Source organism: Malaclemys terrapin, chromosome 6, assembly GCF_027887155.1.
Source record: "Malaclemys terrapin pileata isolate rMalTer1 chromosome 6, rMalTer1.hap1, whole genome shotgun sequence".
NCBI classification, from domain to species: Eukaryota; Metazoa; Chordata; order Testudines; family Emydidae; genus Malaclemys; species Malaclemys terrapin.
The window spans coordinates 32,714,216-32,727,259 of record NC_071510.1 but is presented as its reverse complement, the minus strand read 5'-3'; the positions used below and the strand labels follow the sequence as shown (position 1 = coordinate 32,727,259).

Sequence of the window (13,044 nt, the reverse complement as noted above, 5' to 3'; positions counted from 1 at the left end):
GGTCTTCTAATTCTGATCTCCCCTGGCCAATTAGATATTGAATGATCTTCATTTTACACCAGTTGTTGAGCAAATTGAGTTAATGAAGCTGTCCCTTCTGAATCTTCTGAATCCAAAAAAAAAAAAAAAAGAATCCACCATTTTTGACCCCTTTATGCCCGATTGGCTGTGAAGTGCACAATAAGCAATAGCTGGGCAGTGTTATTTTCAACCCAGCTCAGTGCAAAAAGCTCTGATAAATAGCAACAATAAAGGCTTCAAGCATTACAATCAATACTTAATGGAATAATGTAAATCCAGCCCATGTCTGACTTGGGATTGTGTTCTCTTGTAAAGAGCAAAAGATTGATGCGCAGTAGCAGAAGTACATTTTTTTTCTGAAGTCAGAGCCATAAGGAAGACACAATAATGTGCTAAAGTTGCTTTGCTTGTATTGTGGAGTTACTGCTATTTTTTTCATCTCGGTTTAAAAGGAGCTGGAGAGACATTGTGGTTCCCAAGACTCTGTAAAAAACAAGTTAATGGTATTCTCAGTCTTTAGACACATTTACACATTCTCCATCTGCTTGGGAGGAAAAAAACCCCAGATTTCAATAACAAAAATTGTACAGATCTGCCTTGAGGCAACAGAAAATGCATGTGATAAGGGAATTGCCATGAAGCGCAAAGGAGTATTTAGGTCTTAGTGCTTATTGACTGGAGACAGTAAAGGAGATGTGAAGGATGTGTGAAAAATCCTAAATAAAAGAGCTAGAATAACATATAATATGGATAAGAAAATGTACTTGAAAGGGCCACAACTGTCACACAAAAGAACATAGTGAGTGGAGGAGGGAAAGAAAGCTATGTATGACAAGAATGAAGATAAGCAATATTCTACATCCAGAGCCTGATTCAAGAGACATACAGTACTCTGCGCTTCAATCATTTGAGTACATTACATCAATTCAAACGAAGTTTAAAATGCACAAATCTTACTTTCCTCTTCTCCTTTTCCTTACCTCTATTGAGATAGATTCTACTCTGCGATGAGGTCAGGCCCACAGTCAGTTTGAAATGATAAAGACCTGGAATATGCAGACTTGGAGGACAGTGAAAACCAAAATACTGCAAATGTGTCATGCTGTTAAGATTCCAGGATCATAACTGAATTGTAACCCTGTTTAATATTTGGTATTTGTCTACAAATATTGCATTAGAAGAGTATAGGGTATTTAGTCACAAAATAAACCAATATCATAGCAGACATGAAGAACGCACATTTTAATTAAAGTTAACCACATTTTTCAATTCCATGTAATTTTCTCAGGCAAATTCTTTGTGGCCAGAAACATTGTTTTTCACAAATAATCTGATATATGTGTACACACACACACACACACACGCTATCCAAATGCAAAACAACTGAAGTTAGAAACTTCTCCCTTCTCTTGCTTTGTTCATCCAAGTTTCAAGCCTAGCTTGAAAAATGAATTGGCCAGAAGTTTTAAAGTTATGAATATTTAAAGTCACCTGTTTTGCAGATTTTTTTTTCTAGTGTCCCTATGACTCTTGTGTCAGAGTTATCCCAGTTCAGGAAGCACTTGCTGAACTTAACCACCCATAAACTTTACAACTACTGGATCAGTTTTCTTTGATTTTTAAGTCTTAACACCTATAAAAAAGCCAAGTTTGAAGAAAAATGGTCCTTTACCTGAGGCTTAAGGTTAAGAATGGCTGAAATCAGCAAATGCATCCTGATCAGAGACAACCTTAACAAATGATTTCAGGATAGCAATCCTGGATCACAGATGCCATCTTACCAACATTTTAAAAAACATTTAATCAGTCCTACTAACCACCTCCCCAGGAAATTCCCTTATTTGTGTGTTCCTCCTTTATCTTTATCTGAAGGCACAGTTTTAGGACATAACCTCATTCCCTGAGCTTTCTTCCATTGAAAAAACATGGGGTCTGAGATGAAAACTTTTTGAGGGAGCCCCTTGTTAAAACTTTGGCCTCACATCACTGCATGGCACGTTTGGGCATCCTCAGGTGGAAGATGTTACAAAATGATGTAAAAAACCCAAACAGACTAAAGCTAAGCACATTGCAGTCATCTGTTTTGCTGCCTCCTACTGCCTCACAGTTCTACAAATACATTTCAGTCATGACATGTTCCAGTCCTTCAATAGAACCTGGCTATGTCTATACCACAGAGCCTATGAGGGCATAGCTACGTTGGCATAGCTATGCCTGCATAGCCCCCTTGTGAAGATGCAGCCTACTCCGACAGAAGAAACATCACCTCCCTGCACAACATTAGCTGCATCGACAGAAGCACTCTTCTGTCCACCTAGCTGTGTCTATACTCAGGGTTTTGCTGGCAATTCTACACCTTTCAGGGATATGGAATTTTTCCAGCCGTGACTGAGGTAGCTATGTTAATATAACTTTAAATTGTAGGCCAAGCCCTTGTCCATGAGGCCAAGTGATGCTGTGATTTTGTAGAAAAATGGACGTTAAAATGAAACCAACAAACTCATTTCAATTCATGGCCAATTTCTCTGGTAACTTAATTTTAGATTTGAATATAGGTCTCCAATGCTTTCTAAGCCTCCTGCTTGTGACATTTTGTTTTAAAAGTAGTTATTAATTTAACAAAAGTACCAATTTACCAATATTGAAATTCAGGACATATCTTCAATATGGCACAAGTAACTAATGCTGCATGCAAAAATGTTAATAATTTTTGAATCTGTACTATAAAATAGCACTAGAAGGTGCTTAATATGGAAAGCATTGGGTGAAATTCACTTCACGTGGAGGGTTACTGCAAGACTTTGGTGCAATTTAAGCCTCACAGAGGGGTTGCTCAGGAGTTCTCTTTCTGACCAATTGTATAGGGGTACATCCCCCTGGCACGTTGCAGGAAGGGGCTTCACACTCTCCCCACACAGGCTGGTGCAGAAGGCTATGTTGGCGGCAGACGAGGGCAGAGGAGGTTCTGCAGAACCAGGCTTGTGCAAAACCAGTGAAATCCACCCCTCCCCCCTGAGTCGAATACTACGTCCAACTGGCCCATAAGGTGAAATGTTAAGCCTGTATCCTGGCCCTGGTTTGGGGGTTGGATTTCAGCTCCTCACCCCCTCCACCACACTCCCTGAATACTTGGGCCTTATCCAGATGGAATGAATTTCACCCCAAAGTAGTAAAAGGCATCTTTAACCTACAGAAATTTAATCTCTGCTTTGAGTCAGTTGTGAGACAAATATGGTTAAACCAAAGCTGTGCAGGACACAAAGTTATTGAAGGTAAATTCAAGCCAGATATAATCTACGGCTCAAAAATATCTGAAGAGTGGTATATAAAGTCAGTGTGACCACCCAAAGTAAAGCCAGAGTATCCTCACTAGCTTGACTCTTCCCTCTTTAAGAAAAATAATGAAAAAGGTCTCTTTCAAGCTGTTTTAACCCTGCCACATTATTCAGCAATGGAGTTGACACATGGCATCCTCCAGCCTCTGACCTAATTTAACAAAGGGTCGTCCCATGAGACAACCTTTTAGTGACTCTGAGGATGAGGCATAAGAGAGGGATGAGAACTGAAATTCTACCATATGCTATAACATATGTACAGTCAGCTTACATTGCACTGAATTTATGTCAACATGGGGTCCTCCAATTTAAACCTATCACGAGAAATCCTGCCCTTGGTTACGCTCCCACTAACTTCATTCACTTCAAATATGCATAGTTGCAGGAAGAATTTGCCCATATGATCATCCCACATATAATCTGCAGCAGGTGTGCCAATAAAAATTGTATATTTTGAATACACAATCAGATCATTTCCTATTATAAATGACATATATATATTATAGTACAACATCATATATTATAAATGTACCAGATTAAGTCCCTTGCATCTTTCTTTGCACGTTTAACATTAATTATCCAAATTATTATGATTTATTCATTGTATTATGGTAGTGCCCAAAAGTAATTACATATTTTATAGGAATCCTGTTTAAAGGAACAGTTTGGAAAACCTCCATTTGCCTTCAAATGAGTTATACTCAGAACCATGTGAGGAGCAAAGGCATCAGGAATGACACCAATAGAAAATGGATTCTGGAAATTTATTTTTGATCTATACAGCCAAGCAGTGATCGCTAACACCAAATTCTATTCTGTGGGCCAGTCTCTGGTGTCATGTAGATTATGTTCCAATAAAGAGGTGTAACTCAGTGAGGGTTTAAATGGGTGTAGTTTCCATATTTAGGGGGAACATTTGGAGCAGAAAAACAACCAATACGAAGGTGTAAGATGGAGATTGTGTGGGGTGGGGGAAAAGAGATGATTGCTTTGATACATCCCCTATTGGTTGCTTTTCTTGCCAGCATCACACATTCCAGGCCCCAAACATAGATTCAGTTTTCAGTTATAATAATTTAAATGTGTAATCATTTCACTGAAGTAAATCCTAGTGCTACTCCACATATGCACCCTCAGAATTAAGAGCAAAATCTTGTCCTCATTGTGTTACATTGACTCACACTGATTTATCAAGGTATAACTTATACCGCTCTTTATGTTACCACTGAATTTGGCCCAGCGTTTGTAGGTATATGGCAATATTAAATATATATGTTCCCATATTTGTGGAACTGATGACAGCTACATGTCTCTGTCACTGAAAATGCATGAGAAAGATTATTTCAGACGCAGTTCACAAAAAGGTACAGAATTCAAAGGCCTCTAAGTGTAAAAGCTAACCATTGAGTAGGAGCATTATTTGCATTACTGAATAGAAGGTTGGGAGTCCTGTGTGTTAATACTGATTTCATGTGGCGCTTTGGGGTTTTTCAATTTCTCTGCCTCAGCTTCCCTATTTTTAAAATAGGAATAATATTTACTTGCCTACCCACAGAGGTTTTGTGAGGATTAGTTAACGTTTGTGTGGTGCCATTAAAGTGCTAAGTATTATTATTAAGGTCTTAAGGGAAGATAATATAATATATTTGAATGGGAGGGTCATTACCTTCACATAAATTCAGTGTAGTGTAAACGGATTGTCCATATGTTATAGCATATGGCAGAATTCCAGTACCTCTGTCGATCTTATTCGTTGTCCTCCGAGTCACCAAATGGCAGTTTCGCAGGGGGATGCTGTGTGAAATTAGGTCAGAGACTGGGTGACTCTGTCTCTCTTCCAGTGCTGATTAACATGAGGTACAAATGACAAATCAAGATGGACTGAAATTTCCCTTTCGACCTCCAGGGGGGGAAAATTGCAATTATTTATAATATAGTCGCACAGTATAATACATTTTCAATTACGGCCAATTTTGTTGCATTTGTTTTAAATTGACCCAGACAGCAGATGATTTTATTTTCTGGCTTTCTTGAAGCTAGTAGAAATAAAGGAGTTTTCTCCAAAACTCATAACTAACCAATTAAAACAATTAAGCCATTAATGTTAAAGTCTCTTATTTTAGTGTTGTTGTTAAAATCCCTTTAGGAACTGGAGTGTCTATGGCATATTTTTAAAGAGCTAGAACTCAAAATTAACTTCTTGGATGCACATTATATTTTGATGAAAGAACCTTTGTGTCTGTGTTGACAATCCCTACAACATATCAATCCTAGTCTTGTCCTATTTTAAAGGAGATCCAGAAGTAAGCTATGCTTGATATCCTGTGCCTCTGTATACCACTGTACATTATAACTACTGTATATAAATATAGTAAAAATTATTACTATTTCATAAAGAAAAATATTTGAAACTGGAAATACTATGAGAGCAAAGGAGAGTAAAATTTGATTTTCCAGTGGTGAATTAGCTGGGTATTGTCACATTGGTATTGAATACTTTCATACTTGTCATAAACAGTTGTCAAAATCCGGATTGTATTTTTTATACAAAGTGAGAGGGGCACTCAGGTCACTGGGAGACCTGAATTGAACAGCTGTGAGCCTTGATTTACACTTAGTACGTAGCTTCAAACAAACAAAAATACATTTCCAGGGAGGCTGAAAATTCAGTGGGCCACTCTCCTGCCCAGATGTCTGATCTATAATTGATTATGCTTATTTCATGGAGATTTGGTCAAAGTAATGATAGATGCATATCCTCTAGTGCAGGCAAACTACACAATGCACAATTCAAGGGGTTTGGGATGTGGAGCAAAGGTGGTTTAAGCTCACCTTTGTACTCTGATCATAGTGCTGTTCTGTGCAAGCTAGTCCTTTGCACTGAGTTACAGCAGTCAAGGGGCAGCTGAAACATTTACGCCAGACAGCAAAAGGCACAGGGAGCCAAAAACACAGACAGGATTGGCAGAGCACAGAGCATTTTGGCCAGGCCCCCCTTCCCTCCACCCATACCCATTTTCCCTCTTACACCCACATGAGCTTGATGGCACAGGAGGAATGAGCTGGTTACTCCAGATTTTCAGACAGAATACATCTGCTGGGCATCACAAAGCATCCACATTGAACCAGAAGAATTGGCCCATAATGCACAAATAATGGAACTAACATTTTGTGGAAAAAAGTGCCCAAACAGCATCTCATGCTTCAAAGAACTGTCCTTAAACAGATCAGTTAAAGAGAATTCATCTAGAAGCTCAAGAAACTATAATTAATAGATGCATAGATTTCAATGTCAGAAGGGATCACTATGATCTTGTATGACCTCCTGCAAAACAGAAGCGCAAAATGTCACCCAGTAATTCCTCCATGAAGCCCAATAACTTGTGGCTGAACAACATACCTTCTAGAAAGATATCCAGACTTAACTTCAAGCGATGGATGAGAAAATGTCTGATTTTCCAGCATACTAAATGTTTGGACTGACTCACAAGAAGCATAGTACCAACTAATTAGCCACACAATGTATCTTTGCAACATATTCTAGCAGAAGGTAGGGTTGAGATTGCTAGACATGTGTATCTACATTTTGCTGTGTACATTCTTCTATTTTACTGTGTTGTGGGCATATTGTATTTTTTTAAACATTATGGGCCAATGGTATACTGCTATAACTTTATTGAAACAAATAGAGTTACACCAAGAATTTATTTGTCCCATTATGTCCTGCATGGTATGTTGTGATTAAATTCCAGTACCGATTAAAATATGAAACAACTAGAATTTTCCTCCTAAACTTCACTGACATTGAAGCCAAGATGAACTTTTTTTGAAGTTCAAAATGTTTCATTAACCCTTTTCTTCATTTGTGTTTACATCACCACTTTCCAGCCAAAACCAGGACTGAAATATTGTAATGAGGATGATCATCAGACTATTTCCAACTCTGAATAAATAGTTCAGTCTAGTGATGGGCTACCATCTAATGGCTTGAGGTTTGGTAAGTACCCATAAGTTTGGAGCTAAACTGTGTGAATCTCTTGTGTTTGCACAATTAAGCTGGAAAACTTGAGACAACAACCTCACTGATGGATTCTCACTTGCAGCTGGAACCAGGAAGAGAAGAAGCAGGCAAAACTGAAAGATAGTAATGATGAACTCAACTGTGTCTTTTTGTAAGGAACTGCACCACCTCAGGAAATCACAATGGGTATGTCTACACTGTATTGAGAACCCATGGCACTGAGTCTCAGAGCTCAGTTCAATTGACTTGGGCTCTCAGGGTTTGGGATGCAGGGCTAAAAATTGCAATGTAGACATTCGGGCTCAGGCTGGCTCTGAGACACACTCTCCTCACGGGGTTTCAAAGCCTGGGCTCCAGCCCGAGCCTGAACATCTACACTAGAATTGTTAGCCCCACAGCCCAAATCCCACAAACCCGAGTCAACTGACCCAGGCCAGCCACGGGTCTTTTATTGCAGTGTAGACATACCCATTGACCTCTGGAGAGCCTGTGCATGCAGGGAGAGCATGCCCATACAGCATATACTACATTCTGCAACCACACATTTTCCACTGGCTTCACACCTCCTCCCTGTCACACATTCCTTCCCTTTAAAGACTGCAGTTATGGGAGCTTGCAACAACTGCAAGGGAAACACAAAAACCGCAGTTGTTGTCCGAAACCCTGAACAGGAAGAATAAGGATGACAGGAGAGACTGTTGCTTATACACACACCAGACACATATGAAAAGGGATTGGCTGCCAGCTGTCCCTAAATAAAAAGTTGTTTACAAATTGAGCTGCTTATTTTAACTGAGTCTCTGATTCTTAGGCAAGTGAAGTCTACATACTTGCTATTGCTCAGTCAGTACTAGAGCTATTTAAATAACTGATTTTTTGGTTCAGTAGGAGTTCCAAATTTAAAAAAAAAAAAATGGTGAATCAAAAAGTCAATTTGGGGTCAACTGAAACATTTCCTTTGACCTGAAATGTTTTGTTTCAGTTTTGAGCCATTTAACATTTACTTTTTAAATAAAGTTGAAGGAAATTTTGAAACAAAGCAGTTATTTCAAATTAAATTGTTATTTCAAAAAACATTTACATTTAAAATTATATAGGCTTTTTCCCATGGAGCAAAACAATTAAGCAAAATCAACACAAATTCATGAAACATTTCAGTTGGACCAAATCTGCCTTTTTCTCTGGAAAAAAAGAAGTTTCAGCCAAAAATTTCATGCACCTAATCTGATTTTTAGAAGGGACTGAAATGAAATTTATTGGGCCCAGTTAATCCCACGGACATCAATGTGGCGCATTATATTTAAAGCCTTCACCTTAATGTAAACAGGTGACTAAAAGAGGGAAAGGTGACCAGTACTCTATCTAGAACAACCAAGTCCTAAATGTTACAGAACCTACTGAAATAAAAATGTTTTCTAACTGGCATCAGTCAGAAAGTGACACATGCAGACTGGTAGTTAGCTACCAACGATTCCTTGTGTTCCATTTCACAGAGAGCTTATTGACAGCAGAATCACTGATTTTGACTTTATGTGGTGAATGTGCCAAACTAAGCTGAAAAAAAAAGGGGGTTGGGGGAAGATAGCAAGAATGTGATTGTATAGCACAGTATTTAAGCATCACAAATAGTTGCCTCAACTGAGACAGAAATGATGGGGAAACGTCATGTCTGAAAGTCACCATGGGGAGTCTCTCTGACTCTCTGTGTCTTTCTGATGTGATGGAAGCAGCAGGAAATATCCTCTCTGATTTAGTGTTTGACAGTCTGGTGTCTCTGTCAATGGATCCAAGGCACTAAATGCTTGACTGGAAAGTTTATAATTACTTAAGGGTTCTATTTACCAATGAACTGAAAAATATTTCTGAAAAACCTAAGGTTTATTTAAAAAACAGACAATATAAGCTGGGTCCAATTCTGCAATTGATTCAGAAAATTACAGGGTAATAATTCTGAGGCTGAATTTCAATAACTACTCCTTTTTTGGTGCCATGAATGTAGGAGTGGTAATCTAAATTCCTTTTGGATACCCCACAGAGTATATGAACATCGAACTCAAAAGCAAACAATATAGGTGCTTCATTTGCTAGGATGAATGGGCCCTAGTACTTATAATGCATCCTTTAACACTGACGACTACAGTAAAAAAAAGAAATCTTTATTAGAACTGGCAGAAAGTAAAAGCCAAATATTCCAGGCATAAAGGCCTAGAGTACAAAGGTACTTAGGCTCCTAAGACCCAGTTTTAGGCATCACTGCAACCCACAAAACTCCCACTCGGGTGCTGCCTAACTCTGTAGGCACCTACATTTTTGCAGTAAAAATTCTCTAGGTGTTTAACTTTCAGCCACTGGACAGGTACACTGCTGCCACAACTCTGGGAACCTCTCTCCTACCTAAATCCCAGAGCAATCCACAAACTAGGGGAAGATAAATCGTTGTCCACCTAACTTGTGTGTGGGGCCCCAATCCTGTAGGTGTGCTTAGAAGCCACCTACTCTCTCAGGTCCCATTCAAAATCTCTCTGGAGAAGGAGTAGGAGATGGTAGTGGTAAAGAGTAATTGGAGCAGGGGGTCTGGACCCTGGTCTCTCACCTCCCAGGTGGCCTAACCACCAGGCTACAGAGTCATTCCCCCGCTCATTCTCTCTCTGCCCAAAGACCCTTAATATTTATACACAATGGAAATGCTTCAACGGGAGAGGTTGGGGGAACCACAAATCAGAATATCCCATAGCTCAGTGGTCAGAGATTCTCCTCAGTGGTGTGGGACATGCCTGTTAAAATCCTCTTTTCTCCTTATGCAGAGAGCAGATTTGAACCTGGGTTTCCCACATTCCAGGGAGTGTTCTAACCACTGGGTTAAAATATATAAGGCAGGCAGCACCACCTCCTCCTCCTCCAGCGTTTTTGTATGAAATGAGGCAAGCACCTAACTCATTTCCACAAGACATGACTTAGGCACTTAAGCCACCTGACTCCAGGAGAGGGGTTCCCAGCTGTGAATGACAAGCAAAGCTAGGTGCTTTCCTGCAGCCTGGTTTTAGGCATTTCTCTCTGTGAGAGGGGCAGGGCTTAAGAAATCCCCATCCTCATCATCTCCCATTAGTTAGGCACTGTAATGTTCATCATCACAATATCTAAGTCTCTTTGTGGATCAGGGCCTAAGTCAATATAGTGGTTATAAGGAAAAAAAATACACACACACACACACACAAACACACACCATTACACGCCCCTATCTTTACGTTCTTTCTAAATGACCACTCCAGGGGCAGTGCAAAGAAGAGACCATGCATAACCTTGCCTTGGAACTTTTGATCCTTCAAGTCTATTTCTCTTTTGATGACAAGCCTTTTGTGTCACACTTTGCAGAACCCTTCCCCCCCAAAAAAGTGATTGGCAAAATTAATGCTGGTATAAGCAATTTTATTTTATATTCCACCACTGCACTACCCCATCTGAAAAGGGTTTTGCACTAGCCTGGTAACCAATAAGAGAATGGCTCCTGTCAGAGCTGTGCAGCCAGAAGGCCCAGAAGAGTATTATGAATAAGCCCCCTCTGGTCTGATGCTCTGGCATACTCATGACTGGACTTCCTCAGAATTGGGAGGCCACATGCTCTTCCTCTTCCAAGGCAAACTTCTCCCATCTGAGGGATGGATCCATTGGAAACTCAGCAAGATCCACCTCACAGAGTGTGTTAGGCCTCTATCCCCTCATATGGGTTTCAGTAGGAGCGTACAATGTTGCCTTTAATTTGGTTAATAGATTTGCTCTTGCATGACATGAACCTAAGCTATTATTTTTGTAAACAAAATAATTTGTTTAGGTATTGGATATGATATTATCCCTTAGCAGATGCTACATGATAAACATCAGGTAACAACACATTCCAACTACATGCATCCTTTCATTGTATAATGGCCATGAGTGAAACATACTATGGCGCTGCCAGAAGAGGGAGGATCCTTGTGTGCGCCTCTTTACATATCAATAGCCAGAATGCTCCTGCAGCTCAGAGTTACTTCACAGCAATTTTGGTGTCTGGAAAAAATGAAAGGTCTGGGTATGTTGTCTATAGATTGAGCTATTTACCACACAGTGAATGGCGATATATACTGAAGAAGGTATTTAAGCACATGGATGGGGATAGCTTATTCACTAGTCACACATCTCAGTTTCAAGTTTCTGGGTTGTTTGTCACCCAAAACATATTTTTATGACGGATGCTTGGAAAATATGCTCTGTACTTTATCATCAACCAGAATGTCTTGCTGTCTTAATGCACTCTTGGCGCCTGATCCTGCTTCCATTGACTCCCATGGTGCAGAACCAAACCTTCCATCTTTTAACTGATTTTCTATCTTATACTATGTTCCCTTAATTTTGTCTTTTATACAATTTGAAGGTTCTTTGGTGTTGACATATCTACCCAGTGGAGGTTACTGATAAGAGTAACTCCAGATCATATTCTGTAATTTAATAGCTTAAATACTTTTCCTTAAATACCTTTCAGGTCTCTTCAACTGTTGGAGCCGCTCCTCACTGGCTGCCATGTTGAGAGCAGGAAACTCATTAGTCATTCTTCAAACTGGCTGCAAAAATCAAACTAATGAATAATATTCAGGCTGTTATTGGTGACTAGTTTTTATTTCCTCCCTTGATCCCATTCTACAAACCCTGGATGATCTCCCTTTTTAAACTGAGTGTATCTTATTCTCTCCCATTCACACTGCCAAGATCTCTGTTTTTACCATTTGTCATTATATATTTCCAGTGGGACTTTGCTGACCAGGTTAAGGCAAAACTATGGATGTTTTATCCGATTCTAAAGGACATCAAACCAGTTACTCTGGATTTTATTTTTCAATTTAGAAAGAGAAGAATATGCTTCTTTTACAATTAAAAGTTTCTAATTTTCTAGTTTTAAACTAGCTAGCAGTTTCCAAGGCTAGAGGCCACTTTATTCCTTTGACGCTGGCTAGTGAGGATCCTTGGAACATAAATATATGCAATAAGCCAATAATTCTGCCTGCCTTTCTACTGCTTTTGAGGGTATCTCAGTGCTGGCAAACAGAAGGGTAATGGGAATTAGAAGGAGGGAAAAAAACAGCAATAAAAATATAAATCACAAAAGGAAGGAAATCCATTTGGTCCTTGGCTGAAAAGACACCGCTCAACTAATCCATGCTGAGTGCAATCCAATACTCCTGTATATAATCCTGTACTCGTGGAAGAAAATTAAAGTTTAATGCAATAACGGCTGACACAAATCACTTTTCTTGCCCAGAAGCAGATTAAAGAATAGTTAAAATCATACAAATCTAATTTCTTTCTCTTTTTTTTTACTTTATTCTTTAACATCTTGATTCTTTAATCCGTAGCATCAGTTTCTGATTATTAAGCATATATTACCAACTTAAGTGAGATTTTTTTATTTGGAGGATGGCGGGAGAGGACAATGACAACCAAGAAATTATTTGTGCTCAAATGGTACATATTAAAGCTCTTTCAAAATCCATACATTTTTCATAGGTTGATATAGGTCCTTGCCTATAATCAATCTGTGTCCCAGAGACTTTAAAAATAAGCATAAAGGCAATGGAATACCATCAGTCATAACTGGTCTATTGCATCCCACCCACTATTATGTAGGTTTGTTTCTGT

The 13,044-nt window shown here is 39.2% G+C and overlaps 1 protein-coding gene across 3 annotated transcripts in view; it reads right to left on the bottom strand.

The window, feature by feature from the left end:
* The window catches only part of LOC128839433 (uncharacterized), a 65,516-nt gene that overhangs the window by 19,821 nt on the left and 32,651 nt on the right, over positions 1 to 13,044 (bottom strand). Inside the window, exon 1 of one of the 3 annotated variants that reach the window (XR_008445421.1) lies at positions 11,887 to 11,973. The exons of 1 other annotated variant lie outside the window; for it this stretch is intronic. Coding sequence is in view for 1 of the 2 variants with exons in the window: in XM_054032444.1 (XP_053888419.1) it covers positions 11,887 to 11,960 (74 nt within the window). In the remaining variant the exon portion in view is untranslated. Of the gene's footprint in view, positions 1 to 11,886; positions 11,974 to 13,044 lie in introns of those variants that run through there. One more of the 3 variants, XM_054032444.1, reaches the window with a different exon arrangement.